This window comes from Sceloporus undulatus, chromosome 5, assembly GCF_019175285.1.
Source record: "Sceloporus undulatus isolate JIND9_A2432 ecotype Alabama chromosome 5, SceUnd_v1.1, whole genome shotgun sequence".
NCBI classification, from domain to species: Eukaryota; Metazoa; Chordata; class Lepidosauria; order Squamata; family Phrynosomatidae; genus Sceloporus; species Sceloporus undulatus.
The window spans coordinates 179,997,799-180,023,924 of NC_056526.1; the positions used below are offsets into that span (position 1 = coordinate 179,997,799).

The following is a 26,126-nucleotide window of genomic DNA, read 5'->3' on the forward strand; positions in this document are numbered from 1 at the left end:
CGTGGTTTAATGCTTTCTCATCTGTGGCCCCGCCGCTTTCCCTGTTCTGGTCTGATATGGGGCGGAAGTGACGTGTGGCATCGGCACCGTGTCCTGATATGTAAACTAACCGAGGTGGGCGGAGCGTTGACATCAATCGATCGTTTATCGTTCTCTAACCCACCTTTATACTTCTTGGTACAGTCCCAACTTCATACTGAGCTGAGAGCTGGACTGTTCCTTTTTTCTCGAAGGGGAGAGAAGAAAAGAAGAAAAAGAAGAACCTGTATATGTACAGTAACCTTGAACAGGGGCAAACGTGCATCAATAATTCATCGAGCTAACCCCCCTTTTGTACCTATTGGTATAGTCCGTCCTCGTACTGTGCAACGACAGAACTGGACAGTTCCATTTCGTTTCGTGGGGGGGGAGAAAGGAAAAAAAGGAATGGAGTGTGTCTTAGCCAGGCTGAGGAAGACTCAACAAAAAGCGGTTGTGTTCTCTACCTCCGATGCGGCCTGAGCATCTCCAGTAACCGTGAAGAGGGGCGTTGGTGTCAAATAATTCATCCCGCATAACCCCTTTTTGGACTAGTTGGTACAGTCTGCCCTCGTATTGTGCACGGAACTGGACGGTTCCATTCTGTTTCGTGGGGGGGAGGAGAAGCAGGAAGAAAAGAATGGAGCATGGAAGGCGGCGGTGTCGCCGTGAAGAGGACGCGGGAGCGACGGCGGCAGAGAGAAGCAGGCGACTCCTCTGGGAAAAGGGAGCGGGACCAGGACGGTTCCCTTTCTCCTCCCGCTGGGAAGAGGCTGAGCTCTGGGGAAGCCCTGCAGGAACCGGAGCTCGAGGTAATAAGCCACCTGAGGCTTTATGGGTGTTTATGCTGAGGAGGAATCAGTTTGTGCCGGCGGCTTCAAGGCAAGAACATGCTTCCTGTGGGGCAGAAAGTAATGCAGGCTGAGTATCCCTTAAACGGAATTTCAAAATCCTGGGAGTTGTAGTTTTTGTGGCACCAGAAGAATCACTGACAGAGAAGACTAAACATCCCACAAAAACTACAATTCCCAGAATGCCCTTTCACTGGGCTTTGGCTGGTGTCATGTTCTGGAGACACAGGGCAGAAATAACTGCTTTAACTGCCAAGGCTCAGTGCTGGGGAATCCTGGGAGCTGTAGTTCGCTGTGCCACCAGATCCCTCTGACAGAGAAGGCTGGATGTCTCACAGAACTACAGTTCCCAGAATCCCCTAGCATACGTGTTTCAGCCTTGTCCCCAATTGGCTTTCTTCAGGGGCTGTTACAAAATGAATGAAAGCATGTTTATTATAGTTGTGTTGTGACAACACATAATCCACCTCTAAAAACATAATTCCCACTAGGTTGTGTGTGTGTTGTTTGTGTGTGTTTTGCTTTACACATACTGGTGTATGTCCGTTCCAGTCTATATTGCATTGTGTCATTGTCGTACCCTCATTGGTTGATAGCAAACCCTAGACTAAAATACTATAGGTGCATGCAGAGTGACCTTTTGCCACATTACCAATAAAGACAGCTTTGATTTGCATGCAGTTAATCAGGACTAATTTGTATGGACAGAGGTCTGTATTCATTAAAGTAAGATGGTGGTCACCCTGGCTTTTATGCATGCTTAGTATTAAAAAATACTCATACATTCTCATTTTTCTTGCAGTGCCTGGACAGTGAAGATGATCTGTTTGGAGATTACGACAGCTTTTCTGGCGACAGTTCGTTGTTAGCTGAAGTAAACGATTTAGAGCAAAAGTGCCTGCAGTCTATTGACGGTGTCCCTGATTACAATAAACTAGACCACAATACAGCTGTGAAACCAGTATGTAGAGATGTTCGGTTACAGAGCGACAAGAATGTGGTCCATACATGTTCAACTGGGAATGCTGTTAAGAATTACATAAGCAGAAATGGCTGTGATACTTTGGGGATCGTGAAAGAGCAAGAGTGTCACACTTCAAAGCCTCTAGATGATAGTCTCGAAAGCCTGCCAGCATCACAGCTTTTGTTTTTTAAAAAATCAGATGAAAACGGAAGAGAAGGAGCCTCCTGTATGGATGACAGTCGTGACAAGATCTCAGATCTCCTTTGCTGCAACAGGACAGAAGGTTTTAAAGATACCGAATCCTCTGCAAGTGCTTTGTCTGAACCAAGCAGGAGAAAGAGTCTCAAAGACCATCTCAAAAACGCAATGACTGGGAACGCCAGAACCTCGACTCCACTGGTGTCTAAAAGCAAGCTGCTCAAAGAAGCTGTTGTCTCTGAAGAGATTGGTATTATTGAGAAAACAAGCAATCCTTCCTTTGTTGATATTGGCCCTTTTTATGGCTTACCCACCAAAGTCAAGGAGCTACTATGGCAGTTCAGAGGAATTGATAAACTTTATGGTAATATCCTCATACGCTTTATTATAATACTACATTCTATGCTAAGGTTCACATCCGCTGGACATTTTATATTGCAATAGTTATGAAACAGAATTATTTTATTTGTACAAATATTCCAAAATCCAAACAAATCCAAAATCCAAAACACTTCTTGGACCAAGCAGTTCAGATAAGGGATACTCATCCTGTATATGGAAAATGTAGTATGACATCAAATTTTACTAAAAGATCAAACTGAGATTGTTGTTGTGTTCTGCATTTTTAACAGAGCCACAATCTAAATTGTGCTTAAACAAGAACCTCCCTTTTGTGCGCATAGTTAACTTGGAACTGGTGAAATAGAGACGTGGAAGATCTATGGTTCTGACCTGGAATCCAAATTGCCTGCCTATTGTATTATGTCTGTCATCAAAGCTGCCATTCTGAACTTAACCAGCCCTATAACCTTCTGTAGAAAGGCTGTGTCACTTAAGCTAATTCCAAAGGTCTTTTTCCATAAAGCTTACTTTCCTAGTATGTTGCATTATATTCTCATGTATCAGTCCAAGTGTATAGTCATTAGAATACCAGTTAAATTTGAGTTTTCACAGTATGCAATGCATATTTCCAATTGTGGTTTTGTTTTCACACTTGAAATGAAATCCAGTTGTGGCTTTGTTTGTTTTCTCGCATTTTTAACAAATCTTATAAGCAGTTATCGGTTTTTATTTCATTGTTCTGTTCTAACTTATGTGAGATCATAGCAGCATCAGGAACACCCTAAAAATCTGCTGATTTGACACCGGATGATTGGCATGTTTGGGAGAGAAGCAGAAGTGCCCATGTACAAATTTCCAAATTCTGATGCTTTTGTTCATACATAGATCAGCTGTTTATGGACTCCAAACAGAAATTAGATTTTCCCTCCCAGAGGTGCCTTAGGAAGAGATTCCTGCATTAGCAGATGGTTGGACTTGGTGGTCCTTTGTTACTTGGAACTGTGTGATTCTCTATGTCAAGACGCTGAAGAATCCCATCACATGTTTATTTGCTGTTGAGCATTATGGCTGTACAAGATGTCTCCCACTGCAAGTAATACTTCTGATACCCTTAGAGGCATTTAATTATCATGGTGTAGTGGATAGAGCATTGGGCTCTGGAGACCAAGTTTGGAATGACTGCTCAACCCTGGAAACCCATTGCCAAGTCACATTCTCAGCTTCAGAAAAAGGCAAAGGCAACCTCCTCTTGAGCAACTCTTGCCAAGAAAACCCCATGATGGGATAACCATAAATCAAAATGACCTGAAAGCACACAACAACATCAGTCTTGCCATGTATGAGATATTCAAACCTAGTTTCTTTGCAATACCCTTGTCAGTCCCTTTTCAACATTAGGGATTAACCAAGTACATGAGGCAAACAATACTCATAAAAAGTAATGATGGTGATACTGGACTATTATAAAGCTGTACAGCACTCAGCAGACTTAGCTTCAGTGTTTGCCATCACAAGGTGAGAAATAATCACCAGACTTGAATAAACAGAGCGCTGAGAAGGTTCATTAAAAAAACAGGTCCTTAAAGAACAAACATATTTTCAGGTTATCTCTGCAAACCCTCCCCCCTCCCCCCGGAATGAAAAAGTTGTGGCATGCAGCAGATTGTTCTTTCCTGTTCTGAATTTCATATGAAAGGTAATTTCATTATACTGTAAACCTTTTTAGTGCACTTGACTGATACAGCCTTTCTCAAAACCTTTAGCTGAAAGGATCTCAGAGTAGTAGCTGCGAACATAACTATATTGGAATTGGCAGCTAGTTTGAATTGCCAGACCAAAACTTAAATGCCTTCTCATTTTATATTTAATCAGTTCCAAGATGCCTCTCGGTGTGCTAAAGCGTATTCCAGTTTCACAAAGTGCAACATCTTACTTCGTTTTATGGGAGTTATTGCTTGACTGATTGCTTCTTTATTATAAGTACTAAGACATCTATGCCATGTTGGTGTCATTTGTATAGTAGTATCACCACAGTGGATTTGGAACCTACACTGAGTTCAAATCCAGTTACTAACACTACACTGCCAGGATCTGCGTACTTCCCAAACTGAAGATACTTTTAAAATGCCACCAGCCTGAAAGTGAGTTTTCCCTGAGAGTCACGTCTCATATTTTACAGAACTTTTGTATAATTTCAAAAGGGAGCTTTATTTTTAACTTGAAATGTTATGAATGTTAAAAAAAGAGATCAGGCATGTTAAGTAATACCTTGCTTTGGATTTTACAGACTGGCAGCATGCTTGTTTGACATTAGAATCACTGCAACAGAAAAAGAATTTAATATACTCTTTGCCAACCAGTGGTGGAAAAACTCTTGTTGCTGAAATATTAATTCTTCAAGAATTGCTCTGCAAGCAAATGGATGTTCTGATGATCCTGCCTTATGTGGCTATAGTGCAGGAGAAGGTATAAAACAGTAGTTTTCTAGCCATGTGAATCCTTGTCTTTTATAGACTCATTTCCCCCATTCCAAGTAGTGACAGGGTGTAGTCCTATGCACTCTTAAGAAGTCTCATTGAACCTCCTGGGAACTGCTTTCAGGTAGCCAAGAATACTATTGGGCTTCCAATTGTAATGCAGATGTTATTTTCATATTCAGTGCCCTGTAATTAATGAATCCCATCTTGGGAGAAAGGCATTATATACATTCAATAAATAAATGTTGCATTGTATTGTATGTTTTTCCAATTGCATTGTATGTTTTGCTAATGAGCCAATGTACAAGATTTTATTAACTGGGAAGTTAAGCATGTATTCAGAACTTGGTCTTTATTATAAACTACATATTAGCACATTCTCACAAAGGAAGTTTAAGAACTGATTCCTAATGTCTACTGCAGAGTGTATTTTTCTTCTCACATTTATGTATTTCTTACAGGTTGGTGCGTTGTCAGGTTTTGGAATGGAACTTGGTTTTCTGGTTGAGGAATATGCAGGAAGTAAAGGAAGAATTCCTCCAATCAAAAGAAGGCAAAAGAAATCCCTGTATGTTGCTACAATCGAAAAGGGACATAGCCTGGTGAATTCCTTGATAGAGACAGGTCGAATTGGTGACCTCGGTCTAGTTGTAGTTGATGAGGTTTGTTATCAGACTCTTGAAGCTTTTCTGAAATAATTTAAGTTTATTGTCAGTTCATTGTTGTCTTGAAAAAATACACTTGGCTTCTAAAATCACTACTTCTTAATAAGTTGAAATGTATTCAAGACTTTTATTAGAAACCAATTAATTTTGCTGTTTTTAGTATGACCTAAGATGCCATCGTTTTCTGAAAAATGAATTTGTATTATTGTTAGAACAGTAGTTGTTGATTGACTAGTAACAATAACCCAAGTTTTTCCTGATGCATTTCACTGCCTTGGCACAGCACACTGATTGATTGGGTGATGATGGGAAGTTGCATCTGATAATAGACATTCCCACTCCATTTGAAAGATCTGTGGCATTTGCCAGTCATTATTACAGATAACCCTCTATCCAGAATCCATTTGTTTGTGAGGATGAGCTCTTTTACCTACTCTTAATCGCTGGTGGTGACCTATACTAAATGCCACAATGTGTGTAATGCCTTGGCATTCTTAGTTGATTTCCTTGAGTATGCTTGCTCAGAGGTTGAGATCCTACACTGTAGCATTTACATTCAAGTTAAGCAATAGGTGTGCTATGCAACCTTCCATGTTCAGTGGTTCCATGTTTACATCCCTAATTCTGCAGCCTTAAACTCAATGTGGACATTCCACATCAGACAAAATGTCCTATGTGCAGCTGATTCCATAGCTGAACCTCTGCTTTTATAAGATCCTGAAAGGATTCTGATTGTTGTTTTCAATTCATGCCCTCTTTTGTATACCAGGAGAATTCTGCGCTTCCAGCTTAAAATGGGAGGTGGGCCAAAAAATATCAAATATATATGTCACATGTGACCTTGTTTTTGGAAGTTTGTTTGTTTCTGCTCTCATGCTTTCACAGTTTTATAATTTCTTTATTTCTTTCTTAAAAGTTGCACATGCTTGGAGAAGGAAGTCGTGGAGCTATTCTAGAAATGACACTTGCAAAGATTCTCTATACAAGCAGTAAGTAACTTCCGCATGAAGTCTAGAGCTCATAAAATTGATTTAATGCATTTTACCAAGTTCAACCATGATGGTTCTAAAGTCTTTTTAAAATTGACTTTAATAGTGCAATCTATCATGAGAATGTTGTTAAATGATATTAGTCAACCTTGTCTTAAGAAGAGGAAGTGCCTTAGAATTATTTCAAGAATTAAAGGGCAATGTGTTGTAAAAGAAACAGATACAGTAATGTCTTTAGGCACTGTGAGATCTGTTTTGTATGCCATCATTTTTACAAGCTATGATCAGTACACGCTCAAATATGGGGAGAGTGAAAGGCAGCAGTGCTGTCTATTTTGAGAAGCAGTAAGGGCTTGCACTGAGTGGGATGGAGCCCTGTTCTAGGTTGTGAAGGAGAAAGGACTAGTTTCAGAATGGCAAAATAAAATAGATACCTTTTGGGTATGGCTATGTGAGGCAGGAGAAGCAGAAATAGTGAGCATATTTGCAGGCTCTCACTGTTCAGTCCTATGTTTATTTACAGGAAATAAATAGTCCTATACTATTTAGTTTTAAGCATGAGTTTGAATGGAACTTGATTCCTAGTAAGTATATAGAATATTTCAGTCTGAGGAAAATGTTATTGTATGCTATCTGGACACTTCAAAACATTTTTAAAATGCCAATGTAAAATGCATACCCAGTCCCCTACTCACCCACTTAGGATTTTTTGCCATCTAAATTACATACAACCACCACATTTTATGCTGCTTCAATCAAGATTAAATAAATTCAATTGATTTTTAAGAAATGGTTAGGACAGATTCAGAAATTGATGCTGTTCTTCCCATTAATTTACTGATGAAAGTGGTTCTTAATAACTGTAAATATTTAGCATTTTAAACTATAATTTATTTTGTGTAGACACCACTCAGATAATTGGAATGAGTGCAACTTTAAGTAACGTTGAAGATCTGCAGCAGTTCCTGAAAGCAGAATACTACACCAATAATTTCAGGCCAGTATGTATGTGACTAGAGATAACTTTGTTGAATATTCTTAGGACTAAATGTTGCATACTGATACTGACTGCATCCACACTGCAGAAATAATCCAGTTTGACACCACTTTAATTGCCATGGCTCAATGCTGTGGAACTGTAGTTTGTTTGTGAAGGCTAAATATCTCAGAAAAGTACAATTTCTACAGATCCATATCATTGAGACATGGCAGTTAAAGTGATTTCAAACCAGATTATTTCTGCAGTGTATTCATGAGGGATTTTTTTCATTCCAAGCTCTTTGTGCAGTGCTTTGCTTGCAAAAATGGAAGAAACCTGAAATTAATTGGAAAGGAAACATACCTCCAGTTACTAATTTTAATTTATTTTGGCATGGTCAGAAGTTTTAAAACTTTGTACACGTTGAGTCTCCTTCTTATAAAATCTGAAATAGTATTTTGAAACGGCCCTTGGGCTACTCAATAAATTGTATTTGTATTTGTATTTGTATTTGAAATATTCCAAAAACCAAAACCTTTTTTTCATGGGTGGCTGAGATAGTGACACCTTTGTTTTCTGATGGTCCAATGTACACAAATTTTGTTTCATTCACAACAGTATTTTAAAACATTGTATAAAATTACCTTCAGGCTATGTGTCTAAGGTGTATATGAACATAAATGAGTGTTGTGTTTAGATATCTCATTACATACAAATATGCTAATACAGATATTTTAAAACATTTCTGATCCCAGTCATTTTAGATAAGGGAGACCCAACCTATAAACCAATGTTATTTCATAGTTACAATGGCAGAAAGAGAAAATGTATTTAAGGCGGGATACAGACAGACCAAAAAGGGCGGTCTGCCCACACCTTGTTTTGCTGCGTGAGGGAGCTGCAGCGGACAAACCACGCAGCTCCCTCAGGCAGCAAAAAGAACCTGGAAAAAGCGGGTTCTTCCTGTGACGCCATAAGGACGCCGCAGTACGCCAATGGAGCACACGTGACGTCCTTATGGGAGCGTGACATGTGGACACTAAGGGTCTGTCGCGTCAAAATGGCGATATCCGTGTGTATAGGGTGCCGCCATTTTGACACCCTCGTCAATTGCTGGGGGTGAGGCCAGTATGGGCAGTGCGCTCTCAGCCAACCCCTAGCACGTGATGGGAGCGCCGCAAAGGCCTGTCTGGATTGGGCCTAACTTTTCTTTGTAACAGTAGATTTAGTGAAACTAATGTCCAAAACGCTGAGCAACTACCATGACAGTTCCAGAAAATATCTTGATCTAACTGCCATTTTTGGGAAGGCATCATGAATGAGGCATAAAATTAACAAAATAAACTGCTTGTAACATGTAGTTCATTATCATTAGGAGGTTTTTCTTAAATATCTTTCCACTTTATATTAATGTTTAAATCTTTCTATATACAAATTACTATATTTAACTATTTTTAAAAATCTAGGTAGAATTGAAAGAATTTGTTAAAATACAAGACTGCATCTATGAAGTTGATAGCAAAGCAGAAAATGGCCTTACGTTTTCCCGTCTTCTTGAATTCAAGGTAATGCTAATAAATGGGAGTAAGATTTCCTGTGCAGAATATAATGTTTGGTCATATCTATTGCAAACAGAGTAGGTGGAAGATTCATCAGAACATATGGGCTCCCAGCAAGGGTTTCTAACTTTCAGTTGTCTATAGCAACCATAAATTTAAAAAAACCTCTCACCCCCTACCAGGTCACAGTAAATTAAGTCATTGAAAAAGAATGTTTGTGAAAAGAAAAAGGAGTGGACTCAATGGAAAAAAATGTGACATGTTAGTTCTGGTAATGAACTTTTGGGCTGAGATTTTGCTCAAAAAAACACCCTGTTCTTAACACATCTTCCTACAGATCCAGTGTTTTGACTCCATCTCACACTGATGAATCTCAGGGTTCTACTATTAAAAAAGAAAAAAGGTGATCCTACAAGTCTACCCATTCTTGCATTATTGTAAGATTTCCAACAATATCTTCTACTTTAAGTCTGTCACCAATAATAGGCTCTAAAGTATCAAATGTAAATCAATGTATATTCAGTTTTAAGAGTTATTTTTGGTTTTAAATTGCTTTGTCTGTTAGCAGGGATTTGCTCTAAATGTGTATGTTGTTGTTGTGTCTATTAAGTTTCTTCCAACTTATGGCTACCCTAAGGCAACCCTATCACGGGGATTTCCTGGGGTGAGATTGTGTGACTCTCCCAAGGTCATCCGGCAGATTTCCATGGCTGAGCAGGGATCTCCAGAGTCAGTCCAATGCTCAAACCACACTTGCCAACAGAGATTAAATGGCCTTGATTCTAGCATTCTTCTGTGGTGGATACTAACATGAGAAAGAATCAGGTGTTGATTTTTATTACTTTATCAAAGGGACACCTTGAACAACAGTTGATTGATTGCGTTTTCAAATCATACTCTAACCAAAGCTTTCTGTAAATTGTGAAGTCTATAAAAATATAAAATATAACAGTAATTCAGTAAAGCTGTGCCTAAAAACAACAAAATATAAAAGATGATGCATTCAGCAACAGAGAATAAAACATATAAAACTAAATGAAAGCTGTTTGAGAAAAGTACCAAGATCTAGAAGCACAACAACCATTCTTAAAAGTTATTTAAAATTCAAAGTGACAGTCATGAACAGATACATAATGTGTCTTCATTATAACTTATTTTAACTGTGTGGAAGATTTGCATGAATATTTTGACAAAATGGGCCACAAGTTCAGTTTTCATAATATCACACCTTGGTTTTTAACCTTTCAGTATTCCAGTAGTCTCCAGAAGATGGACCCTGACCACCTTATTGCATTGGTGACAGAAGTCATACCAAAATATTCCTGCCTTGTCTTCTGTCCCACTAAAAAGAACTGTGAAAATGTAGCTGAAATGATATGCAAGTATCTGAGCAAGTATGTTTCCTGGATGCAATTCAGTTACTAAATTAGACTTTAACAGTTACATTTTAGATAATTTTTCTGGATAGATGTTGCAATAGAACATTCCTTCTTTATTGCTGATTAACATGATCAAGTATGAAATAAATATTTCTTATGAATGCAAATCTGAAACTAGTTGATATGCCAGCTAGTCTAATAGTACTTTTTTACCCCTAGAGACCATAAAAAGCTCAAGGAGAAAGAAAAACGAGATCTTATGAAAGATTTAACAAACATATGTAATGGAAGACTTTGTCCAGTACTGAAGCGAACTGTTCCATTTGGAATTGCCTATCATCACAGTGGCCTTACCAGCGATGAAAGAAAACGGATAGAAGAAGCATATTCTTCAGGCATTCTCTGTCTCCTTACCTGTACATCTACGCTTGCTGCTGGGGTTAACTTGCCAGCTCGAAGGTTAACCTTCAAACAACTAGAACTGGGTTTTGTTAAAGGCTACGCTAGGCGAAAATATACTATTTTTATCATGTCAAAGAAATAAGGATTCTAACATTTCACTTAATGGCATGAATCTAGAGAAGGAAGTTCAGCAACATAGATGAAGAGAGGTTCCTGAAATATGAGAATCTGATTATAGTTCTGCAAACAGCACTTCATGCTACAAGTGGGGCTCATATGATTGCATGTTCCTCCATTTAGAAAATAAATTCTTTTAACATGGAAAACTAGGTAGCAGGCATCAGCTTTTTTCCATTTCCCTGGTATGGTAGTTTTCTGTGTGCAGGGAATTACTTCAGCATAGGTGCATTCATTCATATAAGCATCCACCAGGAGTTTAGAGCAGTAAGGTCTAGAAACAGATACAGTTGTTTAGTACTGTATCTGAGATCAGCTTGTCTTTGTGCTGGGTGGAAGAAAACCTTGCTCCTTTTTGCTTGGGCTCAAATAGGGCCTCTACTGAAGATTGCAAGCAACATAACTTTCCAGTGTCCTCCCCTCTTTCAGTAATTCCTTCTTACATTGTGGCTGAAGCAAAAAAAAAGCAAAAATAGAGGATGCCGAAGTTGTCTAAAAGATAATTGTACCCAAAAGTGAACCATTCAGCAAAGTTTGTTGCTCACCTGCTGCCTGCTCATCATTCACATCTTAATCCTTACGAGAAATGTATTAATTTGGCTGTAGCATACTTACCTCTTGACCTAACTACTTTTGATTGTTCAGATAATAACAATCAACAAGGACACCAGATTCATCTATCTGCCACACTTGATCAAACAACAAGTCAGACAATTTGGTTTGGTTTGGTTTGATTTGATTTTTACATGGGACCCATGGCAGCTTAGAAAATGAATTAAAGCAAGGTACATATCAAAATGTAATGATAAAAAATTTAAAAAGACTTAAATGGACTACTATATGAATTATTAGTACTTTTAGATAGTTTACAATCATTTTAAAACTTTACTGTAATGATAAATGTACAGCACACCCTCCCAATTAAATGACCTTTCCTGCATAGCTAGTCAGTCATCAAATGCTTGGAAGGAGAGCAGAGAGGGGGCCAATCTAGTCTCCGATGGAGAAAATTCTGCAGCCTAAAGGTAGCCAAAGGGAAAGTTCTCTCCAGTGTGCTCTCCCAAGTATTTATGTGATACAAAATTAGGTACATATAGGACAGAGAAGGGAATCATACAGCCCTCCAGATGTTGTTCGGTTGTAAGGTCTAGCATTCCTCTCTATTACCTGTTCTGGTTAGAGCTGCTGGAAATTGAGCTGAACAACATCTGCATGGTTGCATGATTCTCTCCTCATTAAAGTCAAAACTTAATTTAAAGTGCTTTCGCCTATCATTCATGCTTCAGTTTCTAACAGTTTGGTATGTGGATTTTCCATTTCGGTAATGAATTATTTTTAAAATCATGTTATACATTATGGGCGGGGGGTAATTAAGAGTAAGTTCAAGCCTTTGTCTTGGGAAGAAGAAATTGGAAATTATTAGAACTATCATTAACACATATATTCATTGTTTCCTCAGGGTGATTTTAAGAGCTCCATATGTGGCCATGGAATTCTTGAAGAAAAATCAGTATAAGCAGATGATTGGAAGAGCTGGTCGTGCTGGTATTGACAAAGCTGGAGAAAGCATTCTTATAGTGCAAGAGAAGGACAGACATCTGGTAACTTAAGCAAACAACTGGCAATTTGGGGCTTTAACTCATCAACTTTTAAAACACAGGCTAGTACTGAAATAAATGGATTCTCCCCTTATTAATAAGTATACTGTAGGGTACTTTTTCTTTGGTTATATGTGCAGCAAGTCTCAGTATCTCTCCTTGAAACGTGGTGGTACTTCATAATTGAATAACACCATTGCAAAACAAAATCTCAGTTCTACAGTGTAAAAACTCAAAAGCAGCTCTAAAGTGATAGCAATTCTGACTGCCGCTAGATTTCCTGATTCAGTATAATTACATAACTGGAAAATTAGGAGGGAGATACATAATCACAGCTCTTGAAAGAGTTATTACATATAGCTGGAACTACTTCTGAGAATACACAGTTCTTAATTGGTAGTAAGACAATACAGTGCAGTCTATTTGATTCATAAATGACACTGTTAAGATAATGTCCTAACACCTTCACATATGATTTTTCATTGATACATGTAATTTTAACCATTTTAAGGTCCAAAATTTAATATACAGTCCTCTGGAAAGCTGTTATAGCAAACTCCTGACAGAGCTGAACAAGGGTATCCGAAGCTTACTCTTATCATTGGTTGGATTAAAGGTAATTCTGACATCATAATATAGTCAACTATCTTCATAGATCTTTGACTGGGAGGGGAAACAAATGATCTAAGTAGCTGCTTATAGCTATATTGTGGGTTTTTTTCAAGTACTATTTAGCTGGTCTTATATTGTATTTGTATTATTGTCTTCCATTACAGATAGCAACTAATTGTGAAGAGATTTACCAGTTTATGTGTATAACCTTATTTAATGTCCAACCACAACTTCTGCCTGCAGAAAAGAGTTTACATGATGTAACCATGGAAGTGTTGGAGTGGTTGAAAGATAATAATCTCCTGAAAGAGAAAGCAGACTCTGACAGCATACAAAATTTTCAGCATAATCTAGAGATCACCCCATTGGGGCAAGCAACTTATAAAGGTAAAGGACATCTACTAAAAATACACTTACCCACCTGTGACTGAGGACCCAAACAAACAGGCCAAAATAAAACTGCTTCGACTCATTTTGGAGGTGTGCTGTTTAAATGACAGACACATCTTAAGAGGCTGGAAGCTGCACTCCACTCCTTAGGACTGGAGTGTGGCTTTGGCACAGCATCATTTTAATAGCATACCTCCAAAGTGACCCGAAGCAGCTTTATTTTGGCCTGTCTGTTCGGGCCCTAAGGCACAATAAGAACCATTATGCCTGAGGAAGGTGGATGGTGTGTCAGTGGAATACCTTTCCTTTTCCAGTCACATATTGGTTGTAGGACCATTACATTTCTGACAGAGCAAGTCTTTCCTCTGCTAAGACATCTTCATACTTTCAAAGCAGGGACAAGTTCCACTGAATGCAGGATCACTTGCATCTGAGTACATGCATAAGATTGCAGTTCTACTGCAAATGCTTAATCAGTTCTATTGAAATTTGAAATGTCATTGTATTGGAGTAGAGACATTCTAAAATTGGACAAGAGCTTCCTATTTTTATTTTTATTTTAAAGTCAGAGTGGTAAAAGTAGCACACAGCTTACAAATGCAACCTTCCCTTTGACAAAATACAATGAGGGAAAAATGGAATCCCTTCAGATGTGACCAGGGGGTTAATTGTGTAACAAATCTGTCTTTTTCTACCCTAATTGTGAAAATCACCAGAAGAATAAAGGGGCAAGTGTAAATAGTATATCTTTATTGGGCCATAGCAGAGGTTGCACAAATGTGTAGATTGTCAAGATCTCCTGATCTTTCATTAACAGCATGCTGGTGGGGATGGGAGATGAGAAAGATGACAAAACACACTGCAGAAATACTGCAGTTTGAGACCACTTTTACTGCCCTGCCTCAGTGCTAGGGAATCCTGGGAATTATATTTTTATTTTGACACCAGAGCTCTCTGACAGAGAAGGCTAATGTCTCACCATACAACAGTTCCCAGAATTCCCTAGCATTGAGCCAGGGCAGTTAAAGTGGTCTCAAAATGGATTATTTTTGCAGTGTGTTTTGGACCAATGTTGAAGTTATGATATCTGCATGGTCAGAGTGTTGAAGAGGAGGAAGCATTTTAGGATTCTCAGATTAGTCTCTGCCAAGTGATGTGATGTTCCTAGGTGGTATGTTACATTTGAAATTACCTCACACTACTGTGAACAAGAAGGAAACAAACTTCAACGTATAACTTCTTGCTCTTATTAAGAACTTCCTCCGTTTTTCGGTGAAACACATATGTTCCAAATTCAGTCTCTTCTATCATTACAACTTCTTAATGTGTATAATTTCTGTCACAAAAATATTACCCTCCAGTGAAGTATAAGCCCACTGCAGTCTATTCCAATCCTTTGATATTGGAAGGATGATGCAATTAATTTATTGATATGTAAATCATATTCCTGGTAGGCATGCATTACAAAGGAGTTCATAGGTGGCCAGAACACAAACTATGGATCAAGTTGCTGATAAGCTAAAATGCTTTCCTCAACAAATAAGTCTTTTACAGGGTTAGTTGGTGTGGAATGTCATTAATACAGTCTGACCCCCATGTTGGTTAACCGGTTTCATTTACCCATATCCGGGGGGTGGGGGGAAGTTTTCTCTAGGCATCTGGAGGTCTTCTAGCACAACTCTGTAGTCAGCTTGCAGCAGATATACAGCGTTTGCCATTATCCACAGTTCTCCCTGTGGTATGTCTGGGAATGTATCTCCCATGGATGTAGGGGTCAGACTATATTTACCCACTGTGTCAGTATCAATCTAAATCAGAAAGGGTCATGTAGTGCCCAGTTTGTGAAGATTGTATATAAGTTTCAATGGGCAACAAAAAGGTTTTTATCATTTGGAAAGGTCCTTTGGTTTGTGAGGTTGGGAGAATCTGCTACTATGCTGGCATACTGAGATGTCATATAAACTGGTGTCTCCTTGACAGTGAAGGAAAAGAAAATATAAACCTACAGAATTTGGGGCCATATATAACATTTACTTTTAAATACATCTTAGGTTCTGTTGATCTGGCATACTGCAATGCACTTTATGCAGACTTGAAGAAAGGACTGGAGGGACTAATCCTTGAAGGCTGCCTTCATTTACTGTACCTGACAATACCATATGATATGATTTCTCACTGTAGCCCAGACTGGATGGTGTATTTTAAAGAGGTATGTGGTTTTTCCCCAAAATAAGAATTTATCTTATCAGTTATAAATGTATCAATTGGATGTCTTCCAGTATACTGCCATTATACAAAGGATCCTGGGAACCTCTGAGTTGGAGGTCAGTAAAGCCTGTTCTGCCCCACATATCCAGCTGAATGTGCATGACAATTCCTGAGCCATTAAGCAATAGGAGATCCCTGTATGGTTCTCTCTTCCCAGACAGCTCTCTCTTGCACCTAGCTGGCAAATTACTTACTGGCAGGGATAAAGGCCTCCCATTCCAAGTTATTCCCTGGGTGCTATATGTACACATGTGCTTTTGAGTTCAATGCCAATTCCTCCTCATATTGGTGTCCAGATGGATCATACCATGTTTTCTGTTTGTGACATAGGCCCTGTCCAGATGGATGCAAGGAGCGGCACCATTATGATGTCGTGAGTGTGCCATTGGCGCACTGCGACATCATAATGGCATAACAAGAAGAACCCGCTTTTCGTGGGTTCTTTTTGGTCCATGGGGAGGTCCCGTGGTCTGGAGGCTGCAGCTTCCTCATGGGCGAAAACTAGGTGCCGGGAGACCGTCCTGTTTGGTGCACCATAGTTTGTCTATAAATATGATTAATTCTTAATTCTATTCTCTAGTACAGTCAACTAAGTCCAGTAGAACAACATGTAGCAGATATTGTTGGAGTGTCTGAGAGCTTTGTTATGAAAAAAGCTTCAGGACAAGTCATCAAAAAGGTAAGAGAAAGTTACATTAAATATGTGAGATGCCAAAAATTTGACAATTCCCTATTTACTTCTGTGATTACAAGGTTTCAATTTTAGAGCAGTTATTGTTTTTTAAAATTCACACATTCAATTTTTCCTACTAGTTAGTTACATGCAGACTTTTTAAAAATATATTGTAAGAATTAAAATATTGTTGTAGATTCAGGGGCAACTTTCCAATCTTCTTCCTGATTTATAGCTGAATAGATCAAATTGATATTTGAATGTATTTCTTTCTTGGAAGGGACATTATGGTTGACAAGTAGCATAGAGTGGTCCTTCCATATGGGTAGGGATTTGGTTCCTAAGGGCCCATGGATGCCTAAAAGCATGGAAGTTTGCAGCTCATATTATTAAGTTGCAGTGATGTGAACACATACTTTTCAGCATGTGAACCTTCACATCACCGCCATTTAATAATATGGTAGAATAAAATTAGTAGATCCAAAACCTGCCAAAGGGCCCATTGAATATAAATGGCTTAATAATGTTTATTACTGTAATATTTCAAGTCAGTGGTTCTTAATCTGTAGTCTGCAGATCCCTGGGGTAACCGTGGGGCTCGCTTGCCTTTCCTGCCTCTTTCTCTGTCTACCTTCCTTTCCTCATCTTTCTCCCGTGGTCGGGGTTCATGTGAAGTCATCAGGCACAGCAAGGGGAAGAGCCCAAGAGGACAGCCCAAGTGAGCAGTGGGGAGTAGAGCCTCTATCCCTCTCTCATTTTCCCAGGCAGCTCCCTGCCTGCCTTTTCCTCTGCCCACCCTCCCTGCCTCCCTCCTCTCTGCCTTTTTCTTCTGTGGCTGAATATACATGGAGGTAAAAGGCAACCCCAGCCATCCCAAGTCAAGGTGCATAGTAAGCACAGTATTTTATGCATTTTAGAGTCTTAAATCTTGAGTTTGGTCTTGGGGTTCACAGTAACAAAAGGGGGGTCCCTGACAAAGTTAATAACCACTATTTCAGGTTATTTCTGTCTTAAACTGTTTGTGGGAAATGTTTGTTGTTAATGTTTGTTAGATATAAATTGCCTGTCAGTAATCTTCTTAGATAATCATGGAAATTGATAAATTTGGGGCTGTAACTGTCTCTTCTATTAGTGTAGAAAAATTGAAATATGTGAACGATTTTTTAAACTGGACTGTGTTTAAATTTGTAACTTAATATCTTCTTAGGCTGTGGACAGCAGAACTGTCAATAGGCTCTACTTGTCCTTCATTCTTCTTTCCCTGTTGAAAGAGAACAACATATGGAATGTGGCAGAAAAATTTAACACATCACGAGGATTTATTCAAACTCTTCTCAGTTCAGCTTCTTCATTCTCCTCTTCAGTTCTGCATTTCTGTGAGGTAATGTATCATAGCTGACTACATCATTGGTGAAACATCAAAACATCGCTCATTACATTTTTAATGATTCCCCCCCCCTTTTTTTTTCTCATTCCATTCCCCTTTCTAATTCCAGAATTGAACAAAGCAGTGTTACTTGGAAAGTAGTCTTCATTGAATACATTTGGACAATTCCATCTTCAGTTAGAATAGATCCATTGGATTCAATGAGACCTGAGTTAATTATCATTAACACATTCCATTAATTTCAGTGTGTCTTTTCCAAGCATAGCTAAAACTGAAACCATCCCATTGTATTTTACTTGCTTACTTACAAAGAATCCTCAAACTAAGAATAAATAATTGGCTCATAGAATTTTTCTAATACTGTTTTGTTTTATGTTCCAAGCAAAAATCCATTTTCAGCTAACCATTGTGACATCAGTTAAGTAGCAGCAAATAATTTATTGATGTCAGCTTCTTGCCTTATTCTGTTGCCAACTCATTATTGCATTTTAAGATGACATCCAAGTAATCATTTTCCTGTCTTCCCAATATTAGTTTGTTACTTTCCACCCATAACACATGGGCTATATTTAAAAGACTGCATGATCGATGCATAATATTGCATCATTTAGTTTGAAACTTAGCTGGATTTAATAAGCAATTTTCCAAACGAAATCTTGTGAAACAAAAGTTTGGTTGACATCTTACTTGTTTATTTACAGGAGCTGAATGAATTTTGGGTTTATAAAGCATTGTTGACAGAACTTACCAAGAGACTGAGCTACTGTGTTAAGGCAGAACTCATCCCTCTTATGGAGGTGACAGGTGTTTTAGAGGTTAGTAAAACTGGCTTTTTCAGAAAAATCTAGTTGTCTAGAGAATAAAGGAAAATTGACTATAAGCTATTTCAAAAATGCAATAACCCTAGCAAGTGAGCAACATATATGCAAGCACCCCTCCTCAAATATAATAACTACAATACTATTCATAAATTACCTACTCTGTCTACTTCCCTTTATAACTAACTGCTTGCTACAGCAAGTTTCTCTTTGCCATCTTAACTATATAAGATCACTTTCTTTTCCTGGGATTTAACATGGAGGCAGATTTTCACTTCTGTTGGATAGGTGGTTGTGAACAGTAGACTTGCTTTGGGCTGCAGTAAGGAGGTTCCTCTAATTTTTCCTCTTCTGTGTGTTTTATAGTCTTATCAGTTGTAGTTGGAAGGCTCTGAGGGTTCAACTAGTCATATGTGCCCCCAATTTCAGCCTCTTCTCACCCAATTTAGGATCATACAGAACCTAAAATGGACCCATACAGAACCTAAAATGGCTAACCACATGCCATGGGAAGTGGCAGGAGGAGAAGAGGGAGAGCAGATAGAAAGTGACAGTCTCTCTTCCCCACCCCTTGTTCTTTAACAAATTTCTAACCCTTGTGAAGCAGAGTAAGTTCTGCTAGTGAAACAATTAGTAAGGTTGTAGATTGCATAACACTCCAGTATCATTGTGTAGTACTTGTTAGAAAACAACCACAACAGCAAACAGATGTCATAAAATGAGGGCAGCCAGTTAAGCTTTCTGTTGCCACTAGAAGATCTTAGTTTTGGTGGAGATTGACCAGATTGTCTGTGAACTAAACATTTTTTCCCATGCAGTCTAACATTTTATATGTCTGTTTATCATAAAAACCATAAACATACATTATGTAGAAATAATAGGATACAGTTTTTAAGCGCTTTGAAATTTAAGCTAACACTTCTTTGTTTCCAAAATTTACATATATATGTGGCAATTTTCTATTAGTGCATTAAACACATCCTGCATAGAAGGAAATCTGATAGTGAAGAAAGAGACAGAAAATTTCCCTACAAGATCAAGAATTATATAGAGATTGAAAATACAAAAAAGTTGTTTGATACAATAGGTTGTTATACAGATGGGAGCTTGGGAATACGACAGCTGTATAGCAAGAGTGAGCAACCTGTTTCCTACTCAGCATAACCAATGGTGCAGGGAGATTAGCATTGCAGTCCAACAGCATCTAGACAGCCACAGGTTGCACATTCCTACAACAGAACAGGGATTTTAAATCTTTTCTTTAAATTTTTCAAAATTGTTTTCTCACCGCAAGATGAGATTAAGTCAGTTTGTACACATTTTTCAGTCATCTCCAAATTTCAAGATTTTTTGAGAAATGTTTACTAATTTTTGTTTAAAACACACCAGTATATTTTTGTACAATTTCCTCCCACCCACTCCCCCACCCCCCATGCCAGTCTTTTTACAAGGTGCAGAGATGAAATATTTTGTGGCAGTTTTCAATTTTTTGTCAACAAAATATCTTGAAAAGGATGAGAATTTGCCAGTACTATGCTTGGGTGCACGCTTGCAGCTCATCTGTTGAGTTATGGGGACCCCTTGAATTTCATACGGTTTTCTCAGACAAGGAATACTCAGACATGGTTTTGCCAAGTCCTTTTTCTGAAATAGAGCCTTCAGCACCTGATACATGTTATATCCCTGTTATTTAAACATGGTGGGAGTGCTCAGTTTCATTGCTAGCTCTGTCATGCAATTAATTCTTTTCCTCTTTCACAGGCCCGAGCCAAACAACTGTACAACTCAGGATATAAAACTCTAGCACACTTGGCTAATGCAAACCCAGAAATGCTGGTGAGGACAATTGAACACTTGTCCAGAAGTCAGGCCAGGAAAATAGTTTCATCTGCAAAGGTAACTAAAATTGCTGCAAATCCTGGGAAAACACTAAGAATCTGTATAAAGTAGTTCTAGAACAGGGTTGGGCTACATGTAGCTCCCAGGACCATAGTTGCATGTGCCCTCCATGAGTCCTCTAGAGGTTAAAAAAACAAATATGTATTTTGGAGGGGAAATGAACGGAGTGACTCAGACTTAACTTCTAGATTACTTCTTGTTGTAAAAAAGGCCTCTCCTGGATCTAAAATGGTTTGGGGAAGCCAAAATTGTGGCAAAATGCCCACACACCCCTGAGGGGGCACGGGAAGTATTTGGGGGGTTTAAGGAAATTAGTGCAGCAAGGAATGCAGCCCTCCAAGGTCTCTGAGGGTGAGGGAGGCAATGCAACCTGCATCTGCCAACCATTTCCTATCAGGAGTAATAAAGAAAATCCATAACAGTCATACTGTTATAACAGTGATATTGTGATAACCTGCATTTCCCAGAGGTTTTACATAGTTACCATGATCAAAGCAACCTTGCATTTGAGCCAAGATAAGGTTCTGGCTACCTGAGACACCTAGCAATAGGTAAGTCTTCAATGACATGTCATGTAGGGGAAAAGATACATAGTTTGCAATACTGTACAGTAAAGCTGAATCTAGTCCATGCTTATGATGATCCTGCCTCTAGGCTTCGGGAATCAACCCATGACACTCCATTTGTATGGCCCCATCCTAGGTTCTGTTTCTTGATCTCACTGCAGTGCACCAAATTACTGTAGATCGGCTAGGGAGGCAGGAAGAGAGAGAGATCACTTTTAATACATGGATTAGACTGGTTCCTGTATTTGTGAACTTGCTTTTGCACCAGATGGATGAAGTAGAGATCATCTTGAGAACATTTATATGTAGAAAAAAATGGCTAATACTGTTTTCACTTGTACCTGTAAAGTGCCATGTAAATTGATGGCACTATATAAATAAATGACGACAACAACGATGATTATGATTTTACTTCAGATGTTTGTGTTTTGGATACAGATGCTCCTAGCTGAAAAGGCTGAGGCTTTACAAGAAGAAGTTGAAGAATTACTGAGAATACCAACAGACATTCCTTAAGGCTTCTTAATCACTCTTATACATGAATCTGAGAACTGAAAGATGAATTTCTGGCCTTTTTAGTTTTCTCCAAGCTGCTGTATATATTCATATAAACTGCTGTATATATGTAACTAAATTTATCTTAATACAGTATAATAAACACTGAAAAATTACTGAGAATACCAACAGACATTCCTTAAGGCTTTTTAATCACTCTAGTACATGAATCTGAGAATTGAAAGATGAATTTCTGACCTTTTAATTCACTGCAAGCTGCTGTATATATTCATATAAACTGTTGTATATATCTATGTAACTGAGCTTATTTTAGTACAGTATAATAAACACTGAAAAATTACTGAGAATACCAACAGATATTCCTTATGGCTTCTTAATCATTCTTGTATATGGATTTAAGAACTGAAAGATGAATTTCTGGCCTTTTAGTTGTCTGCAGTTTGCTGTAGATAGTCATGCAACTAAGCTTATTTTAGTATAATAAACACTAAAAAATCTTCTCTAGGTCTCCAGTTCAGCTGATGTTAAGAACTTAGCATGTCATTTATGAAAACAAAAAGATTTGTTGTTGTTATCACCATCTTTCACAATCTTCTGCCTATCAGAATGTGAATCCTAAGACCCTCAAGTGTTAGTGAATACAACTCCCACTTTTCCACCTCTTTGTCTGTGATGGGCAGGACTGCTGGGAATTGCAGTCCAGCAACTCATGATTCCCACCCCACGCTCTAATTACTAACTACAGTCGTCCCTCCCAATTCGCAGACTTGGAGTATGTGGTCTTGCTCATTCACAGATGGCAAGCAGGGAGGGACAAAATGGTGTGTGTGTTTGAGGTGCGTGCATAGCGGCACACAGGAGTGCATCGCTATTGGAATCAATGGTGGCTTGAATATTGACATTTTTCCAGATTCACACGGGGGGGGTCCAGAACGGATCCCCCCGCAAATCGGAAGGGACGACTGTACAAGCAGAGGTAGCTCCATTGAATTAATTGCTGAATGGCAAATCAACACTTTATTAAATTCCATTGATTTTAACTAACCTACCCTGTTTGGGATCAGTAAATGGATTTAGATTCAAGATCATGATTATCAACATCCCCTATTCCCAAATATTCCTTTTCATTCATTCATGATTGTAACACGATCTTCTTAGGAAAGAGTTTGGGTTTGATTTCCAAGAGCAAAGTACATTTTAAAGCCATTCTGAACATAAAATATATATTTTTTAAAAAATAGATTGGTTAAAATCAATGGAATTTAATAACTTGTTGATTTGCTATTCAGCAATTAATTCAATGGATCTACCTCTTAACTTTTAATATATTTGACAGAATAAAATATCAGATAAAAATTCATTTTAATAGCTGCTATCAATAACGCAGGACCACCATCCCACTGTGTATGATCATTTATTACACTCCTGTTATTTGTGTTTAACAGTACTATTAGTATAATTTGAACAAGCAGTGAGATTTTTTTTTTCCTTTACATTTGTAGGAGTCTCCTATCTCCTGTTAGAACTGGGACTTAATTACTTTACAAACAGACTTCCTGGTTCCAACCACAGTAGTAGTTTCAGATTGACACACTGCAGAGACAGAACATTTTTTATGTGCAATGGTACATACATCTGTGACGTAACAGCAAATGGAACACTAATATAGTTTGTCCAGCAGTTTATTTCTCACCTTTCTTGAAGCAGGCTCTGTCACCTCCTGCTAGCAATCCTGGAAAAAGAAGAGAACCAGCATTGCCAGTAAAGTGTGATTTCTACATTCTTGAGAAATGTTACACCTAATTTAAGAATAGACTTCATTTCAGAATGCCATCTGTTAAGACATTTGGCATTGAGACAGCTGTTTTAGAAATCTGTACCACATTTTTTAAATGCTAATATATATATATTTTTAAATTCCAGCATCTATTCTGAAGTTCCATAACTCCACCTTATGTATCAAGGAGTCTAAATTGAGCAATGTGTTTCACTGTGTTCAGTTGAGAATCGAAGGAGCCGTCTTGGACAATTAGGGGTGGTCAGTTTAGTCTCATGTTCTTTTCTCTCTGGCAGCAACTTTTCAGGGATTCATACAAAGGTAAAGGAAACCCTGGAACCAAGAAGGCCAGGAATTAAACCCTGGGAACCTTTGAACAGACTAGTTGTTTTTAGCAGTTTCATGGGATTAAACTGATGGAAAAATGATAATGGAGCTGGTTGGTAGAACAGGCATGTGTCTAATAAGCAGGAGCCGTGTAATGGCTGAAGCTGGGTAGAACAGAGAAGCCCTGGATGCTATTAGTAAAGCCTTGCCCAAGCATTACTCTTCTCGGGTGGTGTGTTTCTCAGCAGCTGAGTGGTTATGAAAATTAATTCATACCACCCTTTGTTTTCTTCATCTTCTGACAAAAGTTACTGTTTTGCATTGCATGAGCCTATCAAGAAGATAGGAGCTTCCTGCTTACATTTTTTTACAAGGTGAGCTAAAAAGTACTTTTTTAAAGTCACTAGAATCTGCAATTAGGAAGAAAATATTTAGGTTGCTAACCTCATACCCTTGAAACAACTCATATCCTTTAAACAACTTATTAGTACTGTTAGAATGCTAGACTGATAACAGAGAAGGCCTGGGTTTGAGTCAAAGATGTGGTTCAGATTTGGCCAAGTCCCAAACTAGGCTGATGAGATGTTTATAAAATGTCTGAACCAAAACGGCTGTTCTGACGGAGACTGAATCTGAACTCTTCCAAAGCTACTTCAATGATTCAGTCCCAGATGGTACATCTGCAAAAGTAGTTGCCTTTCTTCATAGTAGAGAAATGCTAGGGGAGAGACAGAAAGGCATGGAGTTTTCTAACCAGCAGCAATGACTTCTAATTACAATCATTACAATTTTAACAAGGGGTTCTAGCTTAAGTGTTTTGCTGTTGTGTGCCTTCAAATCATTTCTGACTTACAACAACCCTAAGAGGAACCTATCAAAGGAGTTTCTTGGCAATATTTGTTCAGAGAGGAGTTTGTCTTCCTCAAAGGTTGAGAGAGTGGGACTTGTCCAAGGCCACCCATGAATTTCCATGGCTGAACAGGGATTCAAACCCTGGTCTCCAGAATTGTTGTCTAATGCTAAAACCACTACACCATGCTGGATCTCCTTTACAGTACTTTAGGAGAGGGAGAGTAGAGTAACATCACTGGACTGTTTCAGTGTCCTCTACTCTCTCCTATTTCTCTCTCCTCCTAACAGGAATGTTGAAAGAGATACTAGGAGACTTGTAGCTTGAAAAATGCTGGATATTCAAATCCTTCTGCCTACGCCACAATTTACTCCACATCCATCATCCACTCTTGTCTAACTGCACTTTCTCTGGTTTTGGTGCCAACTGAGTGGGGGAGGGATCCCTTAAAACTTTTCAAAGTATAAATATCTTTATAAAGGCAACCAGAAAAACACAAAGTCCCAGCTTAAAATGGTATCAGTTCCTCTTCTAGTGTCAGAGACGAAAGCTGAGCAGCTAAGTTTGACATTTCTCAAGTCACACAAAATACAGGTTTGGCTGTGTTGACCATAAGACAAATTCCAAAGTCCATGTTGTGGTAACACCCTTATCAGGCCACCCCCAAAAGGCAAAAAAGTTATCTGCAAGTTTTTGAAAACACATATTTCTTCAGTCAAAGATGAGAAAATGTAAGAAGGAAAGGAAAAGGAGCAACTGTGTTAAGAGTCATGTAATCTTCTATACTGTTTTGAAATACAATAGAAGAAGGGCTGCAGGCTATCAAAGGGGGCTTATCAGGTTACATGTCCAATGGCCCTGAGCTCACTGCAAAAAAATAAAGAGCAATAAAATACAGTTCTCTGTTTGCAAATGTTAAGAAGGAAAAAACAAGTTGGAAATCTCAAATTTGCTTCTGTCCAGAGTGAGGTTCACAGGCCAGTTTGTAGGGAAAGAGTAGCATGTCCCTCTAGTAGACTCTGGCTGAAGATACATTTAGGCACTGGATCAAGCATAACAGAAAGCATAGTACAGTATAGTAGTCTGAGTGTTGCACTACGACTCTAGAAAACAGGATTTCATTCCCTGCTTGGCCATGAAACCCACTGGATGATGACCTTAGGTAAATCACACTCAGGCTTAGGGGAAGTCAATGGCAAACCTCCTCTGAACAAATCTGACCAAGAAAAACCCACAATAGGTTTGCTTTGGGGTCACCATAAGTCAGAAATGACTTGAAAGCACACAACAACAACAACCAAGCAAAACAAAAGCCAAATTTCGTAGCTTCTTGGTAGGAGCGAAACCCTCAGAGAGGTCATATAAACTCTTCTCCCTTCACTGCAATTTCTCGTGACTGAGCAGCTACACTTGCTACTCCTCAAATCATAAAGATAGTCATGTTA

The 26,126-nt window shown here is 38.5% G+C and overlaps 1 protein-coding gene across 3 annotated transcripts; it reads left to right on the forward strand.

The window, feature by feature from the left end:
* The first annotated feature begins 263 nt into the window (after positions 1-263).
* Positions 264-22,076, forward strand: HELQ (helicase, POLQ like). Of its 3 annotated transcripts, XM_042469171.1 has the most exons (18): positions 268-830; positions 1,672-2,395; positions 4,661-4,839; positions 5,312-5,512; positions 6,432-6,504; positions 7,408-7,505; positions 8,950-9,048; positions 10,291-10,436; positions 10,641-10,880; positions 12,460-12,601; positions 13,110-13,214; positions 13,375-13,597; positions 15,652-15,809; positions 16,449-16,547; positions 17,749-17,922; positions 18,630-18,743; positions 20,508-20,642; positions 21,650-22,076. In XM_042469171.1, the coding sequence occupies exons 1-18, from the start codon at positions 666-668 to the stop codon at positions 21,725-21,727; spliced, it is 3,153 nt and encodes a 1,050-aa protein (XP_042325105.1). In that variant the 5' UTR covers positions 268-665; the 3' UTR covers positions 21,728-22,076. The 3 variants fall into 3 exon arrangements, with proteins under 3 accessions (XP_042325106.1, XP_042325105.1, XP_042325107.1); XM_042469173.1 differs by lacking the exons at positions 268-830; positions 4,661-4,839 and having other exon boundaries at positions 2,195-2,395; XM_042469172.1 differs by lacking the exons at positions 18,630-18,743; positions 20,508-20,642; positions 21,650-22,076 and having other exon boundaries at positions 264-830; positions 16,454-16,547; positions 17,749-17,885.
* Positions 22,077-26,126: the final 4,050 nt, after the last annotated feature.

Coding starts and splice junctions, on each gene's coding strand:
- HELQ (XM_042469171.1), top strand. CDS start 666: ATGGAAGGCGGCGGTGTCGCCGTGAAGAGGACGCGGGAGCGACGGCGG. Junction 831..1,671: donor TGCAGGAACCGGAGCTCGAG/GTAATAAGCCAC, acceptor TTTTTCTTGCAG/TGCCTGGACAGTGAAGATGA. Junction 20,643..21,649: donor AAATAGTTTCATCTGCAAAG/GTAACTAAAATT, acceptor TTTTGGATACAG/ATGCTCCTAGCTGAAAAGGC.